Below are 24,256 nucleotides of genomic sequence, written 5' to 3' on the forward strand. Positions count from 1 at the left end.
GGAAGTGATACAGGCCATCTAAATGCAAAGGGCTAAAAAACGTGTTTTTCCAGACTCCGATCCAACTTTACATCAGTGCAAAAGAATTTCCTTTCATATGGGCATTGGTTGTTTATTGTGCATTTTGATTAATGATTTAAAAGTTTGACATTTGAAAGCTAGAAAGGCATTCATTTACATTGAATATAAAGTGGTGAGATGTAGAACACTCGTTTTTTCAAGGACTATTATTCCCATTTCTGTGAACAACGGAGACATCTATTTAAACAGGACCCTACCTAATGCCGCAGGCCTTCAAAGTGGGCCATCCCTACAAAGAACAGATGCTAGTGACTTGAAATAGGAATGGCCTGGGCAGTGTTCCATTTCTCCTTCAGGAGCATCTTATGGTATCAAAACCTAACACCAGAGACAGATGGAAACTGGAACTCAGGTTTCAGATCTTGTTCGAAGGACAGGAACTGCCGAATTGAAGAGAGTCAGATTTAGAAAACCCGTGTAATCAGTTAGATGGACGAGGGAAATGATGAAAGGAAAATGTGGTTAAACAATGGAAAGAAAATAGAAAAATTAGTGATTTTCTTAGGAGTTTATCTATGGTTCAAAGCACTTAAGTAAGCATATATATTAAGGTGTATATATGTGTTACATGTCATGGTATTTTGGCCAATTTATCTGATATATAGGGTCTTAGTAATTTGAGGATTACTTAATACTGAATATGCAAAGATTGCAGCTCAAATTGGAATAGTACAGTCAGGCAATTTTAAGTTAACTTGAAGTTAATTAGATGCTCATTGTTATTGAAAATATTTACAGGATGCATAAATATACTTTTCTTGTACCATAAATACTTAATAGCATAAATCTGGTTTCTTTTAATGCCTTAGGTTATTCTTGTGGCTATTGGACAGAACCTTGAAAGAGAATTATGCTGGTCTGATACCTTTGATTGAGGGTCAGCACTTGACTGAAGCTTTACAGGAGTCATCTGGAAGTAACTTAAAATGACAGACTAAAACCGATATGAACTTGACTATTGCAGAAAAATGTGATTTATTGAAGTTTCCCATTTGTTTGATCTCAAAGCTTTGTTGTTTTATGTCTTTCTGTAAATTTTTTTTTCTCTACTTAGTGTTTCCTAAACTGTGACACACACAAAGCATTGTTTTCTACACCGTAAATATAGATTTTACTATGACAATTTATCTACTGTAGGACTTTTCAGAGCCTCTGACCATACTAATATTTAGAGTAGATTTGGTATCTGATGTTTCCCAAGCTTATGTCACTTTACCAGTCCCCCTCTGCTCTCTTTCTTTTTTTTTCTTGATAGAATATCTCTATGGAAAATAGTTTGGCAAATGATACTCTAGCACTTTCATGTGGATTTTCTCACTGACCATCACAGCAGTCCTGAGAAACAGAAATAGTTTTGCTGTCCTCTTTTGCCTGAGGGAGGAGCTAAGACCCACCAGAGTTCAGGCTGGCTCTGGAACCCATGTCTCCCAATAACTCAACCAGGTTTTTATCTCTGTAGAGGCTTTCAGTGCAGGTCGGAGGCACTTAGTCATGTGTGGTGGGGCTCTGAGGTGGCTGAACGGGGGTCGTTTGAATGATGTCCTCATCTGCAGTTCCTCTGTGCAATCGCTGGTCCACTGGGCTCTGTTGTCTCCTGTAGAGGCCTTTCTAATTCTAGTAAGTCAGTAAGGAGGATGAGAGGGTTAGTTCTTATGTAGCTTCTTTGAAGTAAAGGTTTAGGCAACGCCCGCCCCCCGCCCACCGCCCCAGTATGCTTTTAAGTAGGAAAGTTAACCAGATACTCAACCGTGGTTTACTTGTGTTTTGCTTCCTGATTTTCATCCCATGGTGCTATATCCCGTTTTGTTCTTTTTGTAGAAAGAAATTCAAGCCATGAGTCAGTGCAGCCATCCTAACGTTGTGACCTATTACACCTCTTTTGTGGTAAAAGATGAACTTTGGCTGGTCATGAAATTACTAAGTGGAGGTAAGTGGATTTTATTATTGTTGCTTATTTGTTTGTTTCTTTTCCTTTTGTGTGAGCCCGCATATTGAATAAGATTTGACCCTCTCACACCTATATTTAAAAGTTTTGCTTGGTTTATTATTTGCTTAGAGAATAAAGTCCAGATTTCTTCACCTTGATATTCTCAAAGCCCTTCATAACTCAGCTTAACTTCTAGAATACGAGTCTTCTTCTACCCTGGTCTTCTTGGTGTAGGTTAGACTCCCTAAATACCTTTGCACTCTGGTGTCTCTGCGACCTCACCTGTGCTGCTCCTCAGTCCTAGATCTATCTGTCCTCTTCCATATGTTCAAGTCCTAAAAGGTCACCTCCTCTCTGCAGCCACCTCTTTTCTCTTCAAAAAGCTAACCAGTCTTTTTTCTTGAAATCCTTTGTTTTTAACACTTCAAGTCCTTAACACATTGCAATATATTGATAATAAAAAATTCTGTGGTGATAGACGTGTTCTGTAGCTGTGCTGTCTAGTTTCTATTAGTTCCATGTGGCTCTTGGGCACTTGACACGTGTCTAGTGTTACCGAGGGACTGAATTTCTATCCAATTTTAATGAGCTTACATTTAAATAACTCAAGCGGCTAGTGGCTAGCTACAGTGTCGGACAGTGCAGATTTAGATTGTGGACTTTATGAAGAAAGCACAGTCTATTGCACTTCTAATTTATTGAACCTGGTACGCAGTGGGTGCTCAGTAAATGTTGTGTCAACTGAAATGGAGAGAAACTTGCTGCATGCTAAATTACTTGCTCAGAAGTATTGATCAGAAGTAGCACTATTTTCATCTTATGTTTGCACTTGGGAAGTAAAACTAATTTTCCTTCACAAGCTTCAGCTCACTACAGTTATAAAAGCCATGGATAATTTAATTTTAAGGCACTTTTGCATTCCTGTATTTTATTTCTTTTAATCTTTTAACATCACTATTTGCTAGGGAGTGATAATGATAATGATAACCATTAACTTTATTGAGCACTTATTCTGTGTCTAGACCCTGTTCAAAGTGATTTATTTCATTTAATGTGCACAAAATCCTTGAATGGCAGGTGTCACCATCTTCGTTTTTCAGAAAGTACATCAAAGCTCAGGAGAGTTAAGCAGCTGGCCCAGGATCACACTCGTAGTAACTATTAGTGCTGGAATTTGTGACTAAGATCTGTTGACTTAAAAGCTATGCTGGAAGTATTATCATCTTCATTTTGCAGACTGGAAAACTGAAGCTCAGAAAGCCTGAGCGATGTCCTTCCTAACATCTAGCATACCCCGCTTCTCTAGTGTGCTCCCTTCCCAGAGCGTCGTCATTCCTATGCATCTTCCTGAGACATGAAGTATGGTTTAGGAGCAGAGGAGAACATTTTGCAGTGCCTGGATGAAACCAAAACTGGTGTGGCAGGATTTATATTGTAGAGCCCATTTTTGTCTGCAGGCTCAGTTCCAGCTAAGGCTGAACCAGGGAGGCATTTAATTTTTTTTTTTTTTTTTTTTAAACAAACTATCTTGGATCAAGCAGAGGCCCAGAAATGAGATGAGGAACGCATTGTAATTGCCTTGGGTCTGCCTGTGTGGGCCTCAGCAGGGAGCCTGTAGCACTTAGTTCAGTTCTGTTCCCAGTCTTGTCAATCTTATTAGTCACTGTTTCCTTGAGTGCCTACTTCGGTCTTTAATTAAAAAAGAAAAGAAAAAAAGGAAGGAAAAAAGCTAACGGAAGCCCGTTGGAACTGGACTGCAGTGTCCAGTGTCAGGCCTGCTTTTGGTCCTGGGAAGGATGTTGCCTTATGGATAAGATGATCTTAACCTAATCTCTTCCTGTAGGGATCCACCAGCTCTGAGGAAATGAGAAATTCTGGTAACCTAGGACCCTGGATAGCCCCAAATACTTTGTTCAAGCTGAATGTTTTACTTGCTCTCTTTATTTTTATTCTAATTAACCTTTTGTAAGTGTGAGAATATCCTCTGTCCCCTTTCCTAAGGGCTTGATAGGAAATTTCAATGTCTTTTTAAGAGTACAGTTTAGCCTCCTGGGCTTTAGTAGGTAAGAGGAATAGATTTTAAACAGGTTTCTACAGGGAAGGGGATGTGGGCAGATGTGGTCTCTTGCTCACTTTTCTTTCAGCATACGTATATGCCTGGTATGTCTTACACATATGCCTGGTGTGGTATATCCTTATAAGGTAAAAATACAATGTTTTTGGAAGCATCACTTTCTAAATGATCCAAAAATTCAAGAGTCAATGAATAAACGGTTGTTTTGTTTCTCTCTGGGTTAGAAAATATGCACTTGTTTTCTTCTATAATATTTTATCACATTAAATCTCTTAGTGAAGGGTGGGTGGCTAGTCTGGTATAGTTATATCTGATGAGGAAACCTACTCTGCTTAGTTAATCATAGAGGGCCTGGAGCCAAATTCAAGTCCTGAGGTAAGCTGTTTGTTAACTCTTCAGAAATGTTGAACCCCCAGGTATTTATGGTTTTTAAAATGACCCAGAGGTCTGGAGTATTAATTAATATGTGTTGAAACATGAATTTACAGTGCCAAATTTACAGAATTTACAGTACTAATCTGTTTATAGTAACTAAGTACTGTATGTTTATTTCTTTATTATAAAAGCCAAGACATCAAGCATCAAGTAAATGAAAATAAAGATTGCCTAGAGTCACACAAAGGAATCTTCTGGTTATAAGCAGAGGTCTAGAAGTGACATACTTTTTCCCTCCCCTCCCACCTATTTCAGACTTCCCAGAAATGCTATGCCGCTCACTCTCAGCAGTTCAGTGCTGGCTTTCTCCTGGCCTCCAGTTCCTTTCTTTGTCAGATCAGACATCTCGAACCCTCTTTTGAGTCCGAAACCAACTCTTTGTTCAGGTAAAAGGGACTAACTGTGAAGTGTCCCTCAACAGTCTTCTGGTTCCTGACCCAGAATCCTCCTCATTTAGTTACACTGAAAGTACGCTTGTACACTTGAATTTCGTGTTTCCGGTCATAAGCTGCCGTGCAATCATTTGTGTGCCTTGGGAACAGTTGTGTTAAACAAAGAAACAAACAAAAATCCTGCGACATTTTGATGTTTTCATTTAGTTTTCTAAATAGGGAGCCCTATTCTGGAAAGGTAATGAAGGTTGCTTATCCAATTTTTTCAATTCTTCTGTCTGTCCACTTAGGTTCAATGTTGGATATTATAAAATACATCGTCAACCGAGGAGAACATAAGAACGGAGTTCTGGAAGAGGCAATAATAGCAACAATTCTTAAAGAGGTTTTGGAAGGCTTAGACTATCTACACAGAAATGGTCAGATTCATAGGTATGACCTCTGCAGAAATGTTTAAATTCAGCCGTTTGTTTCTTTAGCCCTAATTAATAAAGAATGTTAAGGATAAGGAAACACAAATTGCAGGTAGGTCGGTATTGACATTATTTTAAACTTAGACTACCTGAGTAGATGGGGAAAAAATACTTACGAAAGAAATGAGAGAATAAATATCGAATTATATTGGTATCCTCAAGATTGGTTTATCTGCTTTCACTGAATAAGAGCAAAATATAAAAAGTATTGAGTGTACTCATTTAAAAAATCAGTTAACATACTGCTCTTGAAGTATGCTCATTTAAACTGGATAGCATTTCTACCTTTCTAACACAGGCAAGACTGTTTCAAACATTTAATATGTTAATTAGTTTTGACATGGTGGTGAGAAGGAAGGAGGAGGCACTAATTTCATCTTTTGTGAATAAAATACCTATTCTTTAGATAGCCAAATAGCATAGAATATGAGTGCCTGGTATTTCAAGTGGGTTCGTGTCATTTGGGGGTTTTAGGAATAGATGCGAGTAGATAACCATTTACCAGTAATACTAATATTGTAATTCCCCTACCCTGAACTATAAGTGAGCTATATGTTTCATATTTACTTCGTCTTTCAATAATTAGAAAAAAATATTACTTTGGAAATCAAATTTATAAATTGTAAATTGTTTATTTTTTAAGTGTTAAGACGACTCAGCACACTTCTATATAGTTAAGAAATATATTATAAAATATTATAATTAGTATTTATAATCAGTATCTCCCCAGAGGAGAGACAGATCAAATCCGTTGTTTAAAGACACTGATAGGATTAATTTGGAATTACACCACAGACAAATTTAAGTGGAAATAGATTAGCTTACCATAGATTGGGTTTTAATTCTTGATAAATTGATAGTATTGTGAATGTATGGATAATCACTAACTGTGTAACATAAAGAATCTACTCACTATTGATTTAATTAAATCTGGGTAATGATTTCACATAAAATATTTGTTACTAAAATTCTAACCACCCTTCAGGAGCACACTATAAAATCACAATGTATTCTTGTAACTTTTAAAACCTGTGGTATAATTTCAGTATTTTTCAAATAATAATGTTAAATAGCTGCATTATATATGTTTTAAAATCTCCCTGAGTGAATTTATGTAATATAATATTTGTACCCCACAATTCATTCTTCTTTTTTTTTTTTTTCTAATAGGGATTTGAAAGCTGGTAATATCCTTCTGGGTGAGGATGGTTCAGTGCAAATAGCAGGTATACCTGATTAAGATGAAAAATTCTTTACTTATTTACAGAAGTGTTATAGTTCCAGGGAATGTAGAATTGTTTCTAAGAAATGAATAAATGCATGTAATTCGTTTTAAGAATGTACCTGGCTGCCCTGTTATAGAATGTTTGGTTCTGAGATAGAACATGTTTTCGTATTGTTTTGATAAATCTTTGTTGGATCATCCTATAAATAATGTAGTTTTTAGAACGTAACTTTTTGGTAAAGAATAATTTTACTTTAAATTTTATTATATTTTTTTACCTTTCAGAGTGAATAATGGCGATGTTTATATAACTGTAGAAAAGTACTTTTGAGTTTTTTTGATGAATTTGAAAGTTTAAAACATCGTACACATTAATTTAAAAACTTTTATTTACGAAAAGGTGCCTGAAAGAATTGTGAGCTCTTAAAATGTAGGGCTTACTTTTCTCTTGAATCTGACCCTACCCAGCTATTCTTGACAGGTGGTAGGCATGCAGACAAATGAATATCTGCTGAGGGAATGCAACAGACAAGAGCCTTCTATGTGCGGAACCTCTCGTTTTGTTGTTGTTCGCAGAATAACCTGAATGACTTGTAATAAAATGTAGCCATATCCATATTGACTCTTGTTTTATCCCATGTCCATGAAGGTCTGTCTCAGCAATCCTTTCAGCCATCACTGCCTGGACAGTCCTTCCTTGTAGTAAACTGTCCCCGTCATTGCAGGGCATTCAGCTGTCTGGCTCCAGACATTAAATATTACTAGCAGCATCCTTGGTGAGAATCTCTGATCTGGCATCTGTTGTTGAAGAATGTTGAAGTTTGCCGCAAATGTTGAATCAGCCTAATCTGTTTCTTTTTGAGATGGTGTGGAAGAGTCCTTTTGGCATCAGTTTAGAGTCTTCACATGAATTTAGTTATTAGAGCAAAGTTGATCACAGTCCTTGGTCCTAGTCTTGTTTCTAAACAAATTCGAGGGTCTGGGGTTATTATTAGAAATGCAAGCATTTCAGTAGAAAACAAACATATGCTCAACAAAAGGATAAGCCTGGAGTCATCTCTTTGATTCATTGTTTACCCCTCTCCGGGTGCCAGAGAACCTGTCAGGTGATGCCGTACCCTGTATGACAAGCACGATGCTGATGTTTGGCTTTGTATTTAGTTAGGTACATTTAAGGGGACTTTATTTTTATTTTTTTTAAAGGAGAGAAAAGACGTTTTGAAAATACAGAAGAGAAACAGAATTTGGTTCAAATCAAATGTTTCTTCTCTGAAGAACTAATAATGAAAGTGATATCTTATCAATCCTCCCCTTTAAAAAAACGAATTTGGTCAAATACAGCCATGGTTTAAGATCACTGGGGAGACACTCTGTGTATCAGTGAAGCATGAAAGCTTTGGACTCAAAACGGGCCTGATTTAATACCCACTGTGCAACGTAGGGCAAGTGATTGCATCTCTAAGTCTCAGTTTCCCCAACTGCGAGGTGGTGATGATAATGCCTATCATTCAAGGAGATACAGATTTTCTATGCAGCTGTTGAAACTCAAGATTCAGGCTCCTGTAAGTGAAGTGTGCTTCCGGGAGTTGCAGAATGTTATAGGTGGAGAGGAGAAGTCAGTTTGTGATCTGGAAGTATTTCCATGTAAGCATTTTTGTTAAACTTCCTGAAAATGTCCCAGAAGAAAGTCTGTGAATCTTTTAAGACTCCATTGAATTGATACAATTTTTTAATTTTAAAGAAATAGACACATTTGTACCTAAATTTGTATTTATAATTTTGTTTTCTCTGTTTTAAAGAGGGTCTTCCAAATTGTATAAGCTTGAGATTCCATGAAACCTGGATCCACCCCTGCTTATAGGGTTGTTACAATAAGTACATAAATGTGAGAAATGCTTAGTACAAGCAAAAAAGTGGGCAGTAAACAGGAAGAGACAGTGTAAGTTTATTGGAGTATTGTTTGTGACAGCAAAAGACTGGAAACAACTTAGGTGTTCCAGTTAAATATGGTGTAAGGTATATCTACATTATGGAATAATCTATGTTATGGAGAACAAAACAGTTTCTATGCATGACGTGAAAAAAATCGCCGGGTTACTTGGTTCAATGAATACAATGAAGTAGAATACAGTGTGTATAGTATGCCGCCTCTTGTGAAAGAAATGAGAAATAAGAATATCTCCACGTATTTGTACAAAGAAACACTAGAAAGATAATGGGGCGGGTGGTAGACTGCCTAGTGTATACCTTTTATAATATTTTGAACTTTAAACCTAGTAAAACAAGTGAAAGGAAATGACTCAGTAAACTTGAACTCTCAATAGTCAATGCCATTTTTTAAACCTCTTATTATGAAAAATTTCAAACACAGCCCAGAGTAGAAAGAATATTGGAAGAAGCCTCTTGTACCCATCACCTGGCTTCAGCAATTATCAGTCTTTGGCCATTCTTGATTCATCTGTCTTCTCTCTCCCTACTTTGGTGGCTTTTATTATTAATGTTGAATTTCGTTCTTGAGGCATCTAAGTTAGTGCCTTATGTATGTATATCTTGTCTTCACTCTATAGAGTGGCCCTTATTCCACAGGCTAGGGGCACTTTGAAAAAAGTACTTCAACTAAACAAGTTGACAACTGAGAAAATTTGTGGACAAAAGCTTCAAATCATTCAGCACTGGAACATTCTGGATGTTAAGAGTAAAAGCTCTGGTATCATCAGGCTTGGTTGAAATTCCCAGGTCACCACCCAAGTTCTGTGACCTTGGTCAAGTTACCTAACCCCTTTAAGACTCAGTTTCCTTAAAAGGGAATACAAATATAACCCACTTCATCATTTTTGTGAAATCAAAGGAGGCTCTTTATATCCACCATATAATAGGCATGCAGTAAATATCAACAGCTGCTGCTCTACTGTGGCTGTTGCTGCTACTTCGAATACTACTACTACTGTGGCTGCTGTTAACTACAACCAGCAGGGTCACACCCACTCTCCCTTGCCCTGCCTGCAGATCGCATGTACCTCAGATTTATCGTGTGAGATGTTCAGCTCCTAGGGGCTTTATGAGTTATAAAAAGATCAGGCTTACCAATTATAGAACTTAGAAGTTAACTTGCCATCAATCTTGTTCCAAGATGACAAGGAACAACCACTAATTTTCTCTGTTTTGTGATAAAATGGTCATTTCTCACTAAGAAGATCAAAACAGCAGTGAACTGCCTCTGAAACATGGAGGTGGGTCAACTCCTGTCTTCCTCTGCCAGTCACCCTATCCCATTATTCTTGTCAGATTAATGACCTGAGTACCTTCCGGAGCACCTTGTCCTTCTCTTTTCTCAGTTAGGATCCCATGAGGTAAGATTTCCTGACTTTTTCTCTCCCTGAGAAGGCCTCTGGGTTTTTTTCCTCACTGTGGGTGGTAGCGTTTAGTGTAACCCAGTTTGCATTTGCACTGTGGGGGCTGCTGAGTTCCCGAAGGGCACACGTAGAAGTCACTGCCTGGTCGTTGTGAGGATTAAATGAGTCAGTGTGTAAAATGCTTCAAACAGTGCCTGGCACATAGTAAGGACTTTGTGTACAGCCTGGGCTTTCATTGGTACCCTTTTTTGTGTCTGTGATTTCATGCTTATGTAACAAATAACACAAACTGGAATTGCCATTTCCAGATACATAATGGTGGGTTAACACGCATTTAAATTGCTATCTCTATATCTTGGGAGCTATAGCCTTTTAGAATTCACATTTAATTTTCTCAGTATTCTCTGACCTATGCACAACTTTGAATTCATACAGTATTTAAAATTAATTTTCTTTTCGTTTTAAATATAAAATAAGATTATTGCTTTCAAAACATTTGGAATGTTTCCTTGGAACGGGTAGATGCTTCTGCTATCCCTGTTTTCTAGGAGTTTGACTACTTGGTCAGGCAGTTGGCCAAACAAGAACTAGGACTAGGAGTCTTCCAGTCGTTTGCTGTCATCTTTATCTGGCAGGGGAAATAGAGGGGGTGGGCGGAAGAGTTGGAAGCAGAGACTCACAGCTACAGCAGAGCTAAACCATCTCTTTTTGTTACTACCTCTCACATTTGGACAAATAATGCATTGCTTTTACTCACGCTCTTTGCACCCTCTTCTTTTTACATCTTTATTCTCTTTAGGCCTTGTTTTTTGAAATAAAAGTTAAGCAGGGGAGAAGTTTGCATTTATTTCTTTGGGCGTAATGTTTGTTTACCTTGAGAGTATTATTATTATAAGCATTGTTTTTAAAAAGAGCATTTTTGCTGTTCTAATAGAAAACATAATTTTTATTCAGAAAATATCACTCACTCTACTGCATATATATTCCCTTTCTCAGAATTTTTTGTTAGGAAAGGGAAAACAAAAATCTCTCACCTTATTATGCAGTCAGTTTAGTGAATAAGGCTAATATGCATGCATCTGTTTCCAACGGTACAAATTCTGTGGGAATTGTCTACATTTTTATTGACCGTGGTTATAAAATCAGTAACTAACATATGTATATTGAGCGCTTCCCGTGTGCCAGGCCAGGTTAATGTGCTGAGCACTCTATGACTTATTCAGTCCTCACCATAGCCCCTTGGGAAAGGTGCTGTTTTTATGCCCATTTTACAGATAGAAGCTAAGGTTCAGGGAGGGGAAGGCAGTTGCCCAGGTCACACGTGGAATAAGGGATAGAGTCAGGCTTCAGATTCAGGCAGTATGGCTCCAGAGCCTGTAACCCCACATCTGTGGGGTTTCCAGAAAGAGAATTTTAAATCTGGATCGAGATGATCTCAGTTTTAGTTCTTCCATATCTTTATATTAGTTCATTTTATTTTGTGCCAGGGAACATATTCAGTGCCTTTTCTCCTTTTTCAGGTTGAGACACATAGCATCACTGGTAAGATTTTAGGGGACAGGAGAAGCAATTATCTTAGATGTCATTCGGTACAGGGTTAAGCACACTCTTTTCAGACTGTAAAACTTCAGGTTTGATGTAGTGAATGGCAACCTGAGGACTGCTTTACTTCTTATTGTTTCTTCTGTGCTCAGACAACCTGTAGGTTTGACTTCTTGATAATAAACTTGGGTAGGATACCTTGGTAAGTGTAATACTTTTTGCTATAATATGTGATAGAAGGAGTGGCTATTTGAATGTCATGCTCTTCTCACGGCCTGGCATTTTATTTTCCAGTCTGATGCTCTATCATATTGTCAGGAAGAGCTTAGCACTTTGTCTGGCAAGTGACTAAGCCTGTTTGTCCAGAATTAATGAGAGATGCTATTCTGAGCAAACAGACATTTACATAAGACAGGTCCTTTTGGGGTGCCCACTACAGATATATTTATCTTAGGATTCTTCTAAATAGTGACCACTCTTAATGTACTTTAAAAATGTTGATTTCAAAACATTTGTTTTCTAAAGAACTTTCTAGAAGTATACTTGCATTATATAAGGTAGAACTTAGGCTCATTTTCACTTACTTTTGCCTTTTAGGGATATGTGCATATGTGAATGTGAATTTCCACCCCTAGTATTTAACAAATTAAATCTAGTACTCAGCTGAGGCAGCCTAGGACTCTAGAAAGTTATCACCACATTTATCTCAGTGTATCTTAGACCATTCACATCATACTTAAGCCCTGCATTTTTCACTATACTTAACCTGCTTCCAGTGCTCAGATATTATTTTCAAAGGGCCAGACTGAGGTGTGCAAGGTGGTGGCGTTTTTATTCCCATAGCTGCTAGGTTCTTTCGTTGTCCTCAATTTTTTGGCTCTTGGTAAAGTGCACTTCAGTGGGGAAAAAAAAGCATTTCTTGTGTCTACTTCAAGCAGGCGATATAGGCTCCCTGTGTGCTCTCTGATTAGTATAGGAAAGCTCTGAAAGCCCCTGAGGCGTCCAGATCAGGAATCGATGACGTCATCTTATGTACGAGAGTATGGATCCTCTTGCTGGCACTTTCCTTCTGTAACCTCTGTGCACCTCAGGTTCCACATCTGTGCAATGGGAAAATACTGTAGGGTTAAAGGAGTTAACGCACATTACAGTTTAGGATTAGTTAGGTTGAATTGCTTTCATATTAAAATAGAGATGTGCCCTTTAATTATTTAGGGTGTTGTAAGATCGCAAGGTGACTTGGGCCCCCATCTGACCTTCTGCCATATCGTTCTGTTCTCCCTCCTTCTTTACCCCATCGACTTCCCTAATATCACCAGAGTGAAAAATCTACAATGCAGATCTGACCATATAATTCCAGGGCATAAAGTTTAAAACTTGCTGAGGGAATAAAGCCCCCAGCTCCTGCATGCAACATATGAAGGCCCTGCCTGCTTTCGCAGCCTCCTCCACCAGTGCTTTCTGCTTCTTCTTCATGATCCCCCTTCTCTTTCACAAGTCAATTTAGGGCATTCTTTCCTTGAGAAACCTTTTTCCATCCTTTCCTTTCACCCCCACCCTCAGTGTGTCAGGCACCTTACCCTGGTGGCTTGAAAGTAACACTCTGTTACCTGAACGTATACTCCAACTAGGTGGCCTATGACATGGTACTGAAAATGGATCTCTATGTTCCCCTCTTCCTTCCAGACCATATACTTAATAGCAGTAGAAGCTTCGTGGTGTTCATCTCAACACCTCCCAGTAGTGTCTGACACATGGCAGGTGTTCGTGAACTTTTGGTCAGTGTGAGCTGAACTGCAGGTGGCTGGACACCCTGTCTCAGCAGGCTGTGCCCGTGCCTGGGCCTGACGGTGGTAGATGGTATGTATGTAAGGCGTAGCTGAAAGCTCAAATAAGGAAGACTATATCAGCTTAATAGAGAGGGAGGTGAAAATATTTAAAATATTTAGGTATGTAAACTAGTGCATAGTTTTAAAGGCTGCAAACAATTTTTTAATAAACATTTTCAGCTCTGATTTTAGGCAAGCTCTGCCTTAGCTGGCTGACAGTGAAATGATTAATAATGCCAAGGAAGAATGAAGCAGGGCACACAAATTAAGAGACATTGGGCACACAAAAAATAGAGTATAAATGCAAATTAAAATCTTTAGGAGGCTTTATAGTGAACTAACAATTTATGGTTTGAGTTTCAGGAAGTTTATAATTACATGAATTATGGTTTAACAAACTATGACATAATTCCCATATATTCTTTTTTTTGGTTTAATAAGGACAGCACATTAATGTGGCCCCCTGGATTTTGGCATCTCGATAAATGGTAACATTTGTGGAACTAGCATGAACTGAGGATGCAGTCAGTTCTGGAAACTTAGTTTTCCATCCCATCTGTACACCGTCGCTAAGAAATACTTGGGGAGATTTTAAACAGCTTCCCATTCTTTAACAGCTGTGAGCAGTTGTTTGAGCAACTTTAGGAGGTCTTACTGGATGAACCCAATGAGGAGAATCACTTTGCTCTCCTCCTGGAATTTTTCCTCTGCTGCGCACATTGAGCTGCAGGGGGACGGGGTTGAGCTTCAAGGAAGAGTGTTTAGGAAGACATGAGGCAGATGGCCTCAGTCTTCCTTCTCTCTTGCTCCTTCCCTCCCTTCTTCCGTCCCTCCTCTCTCTCCCTCCCGTTCTCTCTTCCTGCCTTTAAAGGCCTTCTGTGTCATTATTAAATTAAATTTTATGTATTACCACAAGCTGTTAAGGTCGGGAAAAACAACGTTTTTAGATTGAGAGCAGAGCAATTCAAGTCAGTAATATCTTTTTTTTTTTTTTTTAATTTTTTTTTTTTTTCCCAGAACCTCCATTTGTTATAACAAAAAATGGTCCTTCCCTGGTGAAAAGTGAACATTAGGTGTTTGGGTTCAATGCATCTTAAATGGTTAGCTGACAGATATTTACTGAGCATTTACTATGTTGCAGGCACAGTCCTCTGAGCCAATATGGTAGTAAGCAATAGAGGCATTGTGGCTGTTGCCATGGAGTCTACAGTTCAGGTGAAAGAGATATTAAACACTTAGATATAGAATTTAATTTCAAAAATTTATAAGGGGAGAGAAATGCATGTGCTTGAGGAATCTAAGTTAGCCACAGTACGTCTAGTTTGGCAGGTTGTTGGGGATAAACCTTAAATATATATCGTAAATATGAATAATTCAGGAATAGATGTTTTTTATTAATAACATGAAAACGTATAACTTACTGCATGTATGATACATAGATTAGAGATTTTTAAGAAATTCAAATAGAGTTAACATGTTTTTATACTCTATAGAATGTAGTTTAACACTTGATTTCACAAAGTACATTTGAGGACACCGGTAGCCAGGGTTATCCAGCCCCCGAGTCACTAACTTACCTCATACCCTCTGCCAAGGTCTTTGCTGGCCACGTATCACCTATGAAATGATGTTCTTGGGGGTCTCAAATTTCCTTTCAGCTCTACAGATTGTATAACTGGCATACAGAAGAACTCTCTAACCTCTAGGCCTTCCTAACGAACTGCCCTTCTCACATTCTTTCCCACTTCTTTTAATGGCAGCTCCATCCTTCCATTGAATAGGCCAGAAATCTGGTGGTCCTTGAGCCTTCTCTTACTCTTATACCCTACGTCTGGTCCAATTTGTCCGCAGATCCTACTGTTAACAATGTCATACCACCTACCCTGCTGTCATCCTGGTCCAAGCCACCATCAGCTCTTGCCTGGATTACTGTAGACATTTCTTAAGAAGTGATGTTCTCTGCCCTTTCCTTCTGCGCCCAGTTACCCACACAGCATCCAGAGTGACACTGTTAAACTAAGTTAAAGGCTTGTATCATGCCTTTACTCAAAACCCTCCAGTGCTTTCTCATTGCAGAGTAAAGTAAAAATCCATACGGTGGCCTTCCGGCTCTTACAAGATCTGGCTCCTCATTATCTTGTTAACTTCATTTCCTGCTTCTTCTTCCTGCTCCCTCATTTCATTTCAGCCAAATTGGCCACCTCGTCGTGCATGTCCCTGCCTCGGGACCTTTGCGTTGGTTGCTCCCTCTATCTGGAATACCCTTTTCAGTACCTCCCCTTTAGATTCTCTACGCAACTGTCACATCAGCGAGGCTTCTGGGGCCATCCTGTGGTAAATTGCAGCTCCCTACTCCATATCTCTAACCCCTGCTCTCTTTTTCTTTATTGTACACATCGGTGTACTCTATTTTAGTGGTTCTCAATGTATGTTCCTAGATCAGCAGCATCACCCTCACTTTGGGAACTTGATGAAAATGCAAATTCTTGCACTTTTTGTCCCTGGACCAGCTGAATCAGAAACTCTGAAGGTAGGACCCAGAAATTCATATTTTAAGAAGGCCTCTAATGATTGTGATTCATACTAAATTCTGAAAACTGCTGTATATTATACTTCATGATTCTGATTATTATCTGTATTTACTTGTATAGTCTACCCCTGCCCCAATTTAAAGTTCATCTCCTTGAAGGTAGGGGTTTCTGCTCTATTGTCTCAGTGTTTAGAACTGGAAATGACACTTAGTAAGAGCTCAGTAAATAGTTTTGAATGAATTAATGAACATATGACTGTGTAGTAAATTTAGATTTAGAGAATACTAAGCAACCGAGTTTAATGTATGGCCCTCATATTTTAGGGACTTTTCAGTGTTAGGAGTTTTAAATGTCAGGTTTTCTTTATCACAGATTAAAAAATCTGTAGATTCTTTGAAGATTGTGTTAGCCCTGACTAATCCTACTTAAAACTTTGTGGAAATGATGTAAATGGTTGCTTTTAATACTTGTGGCAACTGGAATTATGCTATTTTAATCACTTCCCATAGAGACTATCTCTTTAAAAGTATACATTCTGGTTTTTTGGAAGCTTCTGATAGTAGAGCTAGTTGAGTGGAGAATTGTATGAAAAAGACCTCCTACGGGTATATGAATATTGCATTGGAAATTTAGACATTAATATTTGATCTAAGTTTCTCGTGCCTGTCTTTGTGGACGTGGCCATTCGGGAAGTCCCCATTGACTGCAGAGCATGCCTTTGGCTTGGGAAATAATACCAGTATGTTATGCTCACCTGGTGCTGTCCGTACAGCAACTCTGTCAATTTAGCTGAGTAGGTCTTACAGATGAGGGGACTGAGGGCTGCTGAGCTATTGGGGACTTGTTTAAGGTCGTTCTGAAGATTGCAAACACAGATCACTCTGAAATCTCCTGACTTCACTTTCAGGCCTTGTTTTACTTCCTGACCCCGAAAGCCTGCACCCCCACCCCCTTGCCCCTTAATTCTATGCCTTTTGATAGTTCAGCTGCCCTAGGGCTCAGTTTTTTTTAGCTCTAAACTAAGGAAGGGTGACAAGACTTTCTCCAAGATTATCTTGCATCCAAAATGTTCTGAGTGTCCCTTCATTAGCCTTGGTCACTGAAGACATTCTCTGTCCTATTTGAAAGCATTCAAAGTAGAGGATGGTCTTGAGCATTGAGGGGAGAGTAAGCCAAGTGCCCTGTGGCTACTTTTACCAGAGCAACTTTAGAAATAGCCTTCCTGCCTCGCACTGGGGAGTCAGTGAAAAATGGATTTGTGATTTGGGGATTATCTATGGTTTTCCTTTGTCGTGTTTGATAGATAGTTGACCACTAGTGAGTTCTTGGCCATGTCTATTATTGGACTTGAGAAAGCTGGCTCTTGCCTGGTACCTTTAGACCAGCTGGCATGGGATTCCTGCTCCATCTTTCCTGGCCCCTCTTCCTTCTGCTGTTGCCTCCCGCACCGCACCCCTCTCCCCATCCCACTCCTCAGGTGTGGCCTCTGGTTCCGCTTCTAGGAAATTCACCTGTTTTGAGAAAGGGTCCTGTGGCTCTTACATAGATGAGCAGATTACCTGCAGTTTGCTGTTATCTTAAATTAGTGCTCTCCTTCATACTGTTTCTAATTGTTGATTAGTCAACTGAACTATGAGCCAAATGTGAAGTGACATCAGCTACCACTTATTCTTCTTTCTCTTTGTCTCTTTTGAGCCTGTTCTGTCTTGATCGTGTGTTGAGGGAAGGAGTGGCAGCTTGTACAGCCTTGGCATTTTTACCAAGGATCTTCCTGTTGAATTTTTCTTATAATTTGTCTATGTCATTGTGAATTGATGTTGATTCTATGTACAAAGTACAAGCAAGTGCTAAGAACTTCTCCCTTATAAGTAAAAATATGGCACCTTTGAAGGAAACCAGTTGATGGCAATTTTGAGAGTCCACCCACATGAGACCTATCATGAAGATATTTTCTTTGTTTTTTATTGTGCGAAGCGAAACTCTACTTTTAGGGAATAAAAAGATGATGTCTTCTGATTTCTTCTTTTGCTTTCAGAAAAGGCTGTGAAATTGTCATTTCCTGATGTTTCAAAGAAGGTCAGGACTGTTTCTCTCTCATTAATAGATGGAGAAAATGAATTTGTCTAAAGCAGCTGAGAAGTGACTCTTGAGGGCTCAGATCTGGGAATATGGCAGATCATGTTTTCTGACCATGAATACCTTGGATACCTTGTCGTAAGTGGGGAGGTACTGCAGCCTAGAGCGCCAAGTGAGCTCCTTGAGCACCATTTGTGTGCAAGGAGGAATAAACGGACTTGAAAACCAGGAGTCTGAAGGGGGAAAGGAGAGTGGGTAGAATTTCAGAAAATTCCCATTTTTCTGTCTAATTCCTCTTGGGGTCCCTCCCACCTGAGCAGGACAGGTGATATGTCCAATACCTAGTGAAGCGGTATATGAATAATTGATTACTAATAGTAGATAAGGTGCCTACATATTTATTACTGACTTGCTTAAAAGATGAGTAGATTCAGTGTTATCACTTTAAGAATATGATATAACCTGCACACAGTCACATTTCAGAGGTTCTCATGAGTGGGAAAGAAAAGAATAGTGTTACAAACATCTGTGCCGAGAATGATGCTTACTGCAGTTTATCTCCTCTGTGCCCTGGCACCTCCAGTGAGCAGCTGTTACTAATGGACTGTTAATAAGTATTATAATTTTCAATTATTTTCACAACAAACACTGTGATACCGCTGCAGTCAATCTGATAATCAAGATGGCTACGAAGTGGCTAATGGGTGGGCGGCGTGTACAGTGTGGATGCACTAGACAAAGGAATGACCCACGTCCTAGGGGGTACAGAGTAGGATGGCGAGAGATTTTGTCACACTACTCAGGACAGTGCACAATTTAAAACTTATGAATTATTTATTTCTGTCATTTTTCATTTAACATTTTCAGACTGTGGTTGACCACAGGTAACTGAAACTGTGGAAAGTGAAATCTGGGATAAGCGGGGACTCCTGTTTTGCCCTTGTACTTACCGTGTCATAAGATACATGAATGGGCACCAAACTTTTTCCTTGCTACTCTCCTACTACTGTGGCTCTCTCCATCTCAGAGGTGAAAGAGAGAAGCTGTAGCTGGGCTGTACTTTGTCTTCAAATCATACTAAATCATGCCGTAGCACTTGGTAGGGAGACAGTGCTCCTGCACAGTGCTTCTCCAATCTGCACATTGACTCAGCTGGGGATCTTGCTACAAGGAAGACTCCGATTTGATAGAACTAAGGTGGGAACCCAAATTTTGCATTTCTCCAAGGCTCTCAGATGATAGTGATGGTTCTGGCCTGAGAACGCCACTTTGAGAAGCAAGGGTCTAGACTAGAATGTTGAAGATACTTCTGTTTTCCGAGAAGTGTATTGTTCTATGGAACGTTTATGTAAGCAAAGCCCCAAACAGAAACTATTGGCAAAAAAAGTGAATTAGACTCTTCTTGCAGTATGTTTTTTCCTCCTTGAGATGCCTGTGCATTTATTTGTTTCGATTTTGCCCCAGTATTAAAAGCCACGCTTAATGTTGGAGCTGTTTAAAACTGCAAAATTGCACTATATGCCAAATTGCTGATTTTTTACCAGCTCCTGTTGGGGATTGCAACTGCTTTGGCCTCTGATGCAATGGTTAACCCTTAGCAGTCAGGAAATATGAATAAAGATGGCTGGCCTGGGGAAAGACAGAGACTGTAAGAGTTAAGAAGCCTTTGGTTATAAATACCAGAGTGCTTGACAGACAGGTAATTAAGCAATTCAGACATTTAATTATCTCACATAACAGAAGTCTGGGGCATTTATTTCCGGGGTTGGTGCAGAAGTCCAGGGATATCACAGAGGTCATGGGCTCTTTCCTACTTCCTATTCTGTACCTCAGTACTGTCAGGCGGCATGTGTCCCCATAGGCTGCTCTTGCTCCCAGCATCACGTCCTCACATGACAGTGTCCCAAACAGGCAAGGGAGTGGGGAGCAGAGGAGCCTTGGAGGGTGGTTCTTGTATTCAGGTGGAAAATTTCCCCACAAGAACCTTCACCATACTTCCCTTGGATCTCATGGGCTGAGAGTGGGGCAGACCCTCAGACGGTTCACTGGTGGGAGGAACCAAGCACCTTCATTGGCTTACATCAGTACAATTAATCCCCTGAGGCCTGGCAAACAAAATCAGGATTCTCAGAGAGAAAAACAGGGTATGGTTTCGAGTAGACAACCAACTGTGTGCTACAAGGACTAATCTTATTGAGAACCTGCTATATATATTTTTTCAGCTCCTCATTTTATAGCTTCTGAAACTGTTGCTCCAAGAAGCTAAATAAATTAGCAGGGAGTGTAATTGGGATCACACGCAGGCCTGTTTGATTCCAGAGTGCCTCCCCAGGGGGAAATGCCCTCTTCCTTTTAGTTTTATGGATTGGTGGTGGGAGCCTCCCTAGAGAAGGTCAGGAAGGACCCCAGGGTATGCCTCTGCATGGGGGCCACACCAAGTCTGGCACCATTTGGCCTCCTGGTAGTTATGCTCACATTCGAGACTAAATGAATATCGCTATCAGAATAGTTAGAAAACTGCTCCTATCAAAGTGGCATTATTTCAAGAGGAAACGAGCCCAGTGAGTGTTGGCAGCTGCTGTCCTACATGTTACCACATCCTGACTTGGCCGCCTGTCCTCTGGGCTCTGCTTCTTGCTCTGGGTTTGCTGAATTCTGCTGAAGAAGAGCACAGGTACCCAGAGGTGTGGCATCCACCTGGAAGACTCGATGCGTCCCCTCTGCCACCACTCAGCACTGTACCTTGCTCTCCCCCGCCTCAGTTTGCAGGGATTCCCAGTGGGCATGAGGGACAGCCCTGCCCGTTTCCACTCAGACTCTTCATGCCCGGCGGTCTGATGGCATTCTGAGGCTGGCAATGCTCTAGGACAATGAGGAGTTGTTCCTATTTAATTTAAAAACAAAAGTAAACGGAAAATCTGGTAGAAAAGACTAGGTTTAATTATACCTTAGAAAAAATAAAATTGAGAAATAGTGATTTGGTCAGTTAAAAAAAGCTAAAAGCATTCCACTAAAAGATGTGATAATTAGGTAAGCATTGCAGTCAGGAGGAAATGATCCCGGCAGCCCCTTAGCTTCCACTTACATGACAACTTGTGGCCAGGGCTGGACTGCCTTGTTGTTCATCATATGCCTTGTGGGGAGAGAGATTTTGACCAGAGAGCGCTATGATCAGAACTAAACTTTAGGCAGATTAATCTGGATGGAATAAGGAGTCTGGATTGCAGCTGAATGAGGTATATCTCCAATTTTGTAACTGCAAAAGCCGTGACTTACCCTGTCTTTGTTTTCCTTCTGTCATGGAAAGAATCGGGGCGGCGAGGGGGGTAGGGGGGCGGCATGGGGCGGGTGGTGCATGGGGAAAGGGCCTCTAGGAATTACCAGCAACTGAAGATGACACGTTTAGTTCTGAGTTTAATTTGTTGGACATATTAGCATATTTCTTCTACTCATGTAACCGTCAGTCTGTTTAATATCATAATTTCTCATGTTAGCTCTCAGTAGAAGGCTAGGATTGTGTCCAAATCAAAGCTCCATAAGCCCCATGGTGTGTAAACCCATGGTATTAAGATGCTATTGTGCACACCCCATGCTGGCTGAAGAAAAGTGGGATGCTACACCGACACATTCCACTACAGACACAACATAAGAAGAACAAAATACATTGTTTAAAAGAAAATAAAGTTCCATAGTCTGTTCCTATCAGAATTCAGAACATATTTGCTTCTGTTTTATACTCATTATTATTTCGCACAATTTAAGCCATAATGTACTTCTTAATATGCTTCTTTGTTCATTCAACATTGGTGGTATAGCGTTTTAAGGAAACCTGTGGGGTCAGGAAGGCCGAATGCTGGCAGCCCTGAAAAATGTTCCTGGGTGTTTAGCAGTACATTTCAGTTTTGCCAATAAAGTCTTGAGAGCCTCTCATGAAAAAAAAACAAAAACAAAAAACATGGAATCAAACCAAATTATGAAGGGATTGTTTTTTGATGACATAAATATGACATTTAAGATTAACTAGAGAAACTCAAACTAGTTTTTCTGTGTTGGGTAATCACAACTCGATCTTTACTCAGGGTAGAACTTAGGAGTTGTGGAGGATTAACCTCATTTTTCCATTTTCCATTTCCTTTTCAGTGCAGAAAAATACACTGACCTTTTCCAAAAAAGACAGACTAAGTGGCTAACTCCTTGAAGAACTGTGGATTTTATTCAGACCCTTAGTAACTTGCTGTGTGGTCTTTGGCAAGTCATGTACTCTTTTTTAATTCCTTCCTCTTGTTCAGTTCTAACAACTACTAAATCATCATATTTTCTCAAGAATTTGTCAATCCTTTCCATTTCCAGAGTCTCTATTGAGATACAGGCCCCGCTGATTTCAGTCCTGGGCTGTAGCTGTGCTCCTCTCTGCCTCTGGTCTTCCTCCTTTCCCGAACATCCCTGCACAATTGCTTTCCCCAAATTCTCCATTTCACTGGAGAGTGGGCACCAGTATGGTCCAGGGTGCTAACTGGATCATGAAGAACTTCGCCTACTTGGTACTCAGACTCTGTGGTTGAGTTCTTAACAGTCAGCAGTGCTTCTTTGAATTTCTAGAAAATGGCCTCTGGGGAAAAGAAGCTGCTTCTAGCAGGGAACTACCAGAGGCCTCTGCAGATATGGTGGCTTTCACTGCCCCAGGCGGCTGGTCAGTTGAAGGTCTCAAGGGATCAGTATCTGTTGTAACCCATGTTTAATACATTTTTGGAAGATCTGAACGGTCAAGTGTTGAATTGACTTAAGCCAGGTTTTTTAATGTACAACTCACAGATATTAGTAGATATAGTAGATGTTTTAGGTAAGTAGGAGTTGGCTGCTCAGCCACAATGTCACTTCCAAGTTTTAAGAAAATCAGGTTTCAGACCAAATTTTGCCATTTAATTAGCAAGCAAAACCCTAAAGAGTTCTCACAATTTGTTCTGTAAGCTCAAGGAAATCCCTGCTCTCTGTTCTTCCAGGTTAATGAAAAATTCACTTGAAGCAGACTTGCCAAATTCCAGTTGCAGTTTTCTTATACACTTGTACGTGACATCTAGAAGCTAACTAGATATAGAACTGTTTAAGGATTTAGCTTACGCTTGGGCCTAGCTGGATTCTTTCTATTTATGCAAGAGTAGAAGTGTATCTATCTAAGATATTTTAGCCACATTCTGTGTGCTCTCTACCTTTATTTTCACCAGTGAAAGCCCATTTCTAACATGCATAATGCCTATCAATATAGGTGACTTTTCTCCAATAGCAGCCCCTTTGGGGCATTCACTTGACTCATCATACTTACCAATACTTAGATATGGATAGCAGAAATACTTCCAGCAGCTGCCTCTGGCATCCTAGGTCAGAATGCCAGTTGACCACTTGGGTCGTAGTATCACGACAATAATATCGCATGGTGTATGTCAAAGTATTTTAGGTAAATTGTAGACATCATCACATAGTTGGCAGACTGGTTTTGCAGGCTAAATCAGGCAGGCAGAATTGCTTTATTTTGCTTTTTCACTTTAAAACAAATGAATTTATTGCAGCAACAGCAACAAAAAGAAAGGTTTTTCATAAAATCTTGATGTTTGGCCTTCTCTGGGAAATTTGGGACATCTGCAACACCAGGTCTGTATTCCTTTTTGGCAGCTTTCTTTTCCAGCTGAATAGCAGAAGCCTGCTTTAGACCTGGGGTGGGAATGGGCTCCTGGGAAGGGCTCTGTACTTCTCGTGTCTCCCTACGCTGAGACTGAGTATCACCTGTCCTTAATCATTGAGATTGTGCTATTATTTTTCAGGACCCCTTCCCCCCTTTACATTCCTGCCTGGTCCCTGTAGGTACTTGAGTTTTTGACCCTTGCAGCTGTCGGACAGCTTTTCTTGTTGGCTCGACACTTGTGCTTTGCTCATGCTGTTTCTTTGCAAAGTCATTTCCTTTTACGCTTGCCTGTCCAAATCTTAACCTCATCTTCAAGGCCAGGTCCAAAGCCCACTTGGATGTAGAAGTCTCTCATGGCTGTTATGGTTCTATCTCCTGTGTTTCTACACAGGACAGCATGGTGTACAGCATTTGATTTTACACAGTTTATTGTTTCACGTCTTCTCCCACCTAGATGATAATATTCATAAGGGCAGAAAACATATCTTTCTCAAATTTTATATTTACCACTATAAAAATGTTAATGCTTAGCCTAGTTACCTCATTTTTTAAAAGGCAGAGAACAGTAGCTTATTGATCTACCTAACAGTTATTGTAAAGCATATTTCTATGTAGTGAAAAGAAGTAGGAGAGTGTTATAA

At 39.7% G+C, this 24,256-nt stretch overlaps 1 protein-coding gene across 1 annotated transcript in view; it reads left to right on the forward strand.

Annotated features, from left to right (window-relative positions):
• The window catches only part of STK39 (serine/threonine kinase 39), a 233,354-nt gene that overhangs the window by 14,451 nt on the left and 194,647 nt on the right, over window positions 1-24,256 (forward strand). Inside the window, exons 2-4 of the mRNA XM_023529694.1 lie at window positions 1,900-2,008; window positions 5,200-5,341; window positions 6,553-6,608. Of these exons, the coding sequence (XP_023385462.1) occupies window positions 1,900-2,008; window positions 5,200-5,341; window positions 6,553-6,608 (307 nt within the window). The remainder of the gene's footprint in view (window positions 1-1,899; window positions 2,009-5,199; window positions 5,342-6,552; window positions 6,609-24,256) is intronic.

This window comes from Pteropus vampyrus, unplaced genomic scaffold (assembly GCF_000151845.1).
Source record: "Pteropus vampyrus isolate Shadow unplaced genomic scaffold, Pvam_2.0 Scaffold2, whole genome shotgun sequence".
In the NCBI taxonomy this organism is placed as follows: Eukaryota; Metazoa; Chordata; class Mammalia; order Chiroptera; family Pteropodidae; genus Pteropus; species Pteropus vampyrus.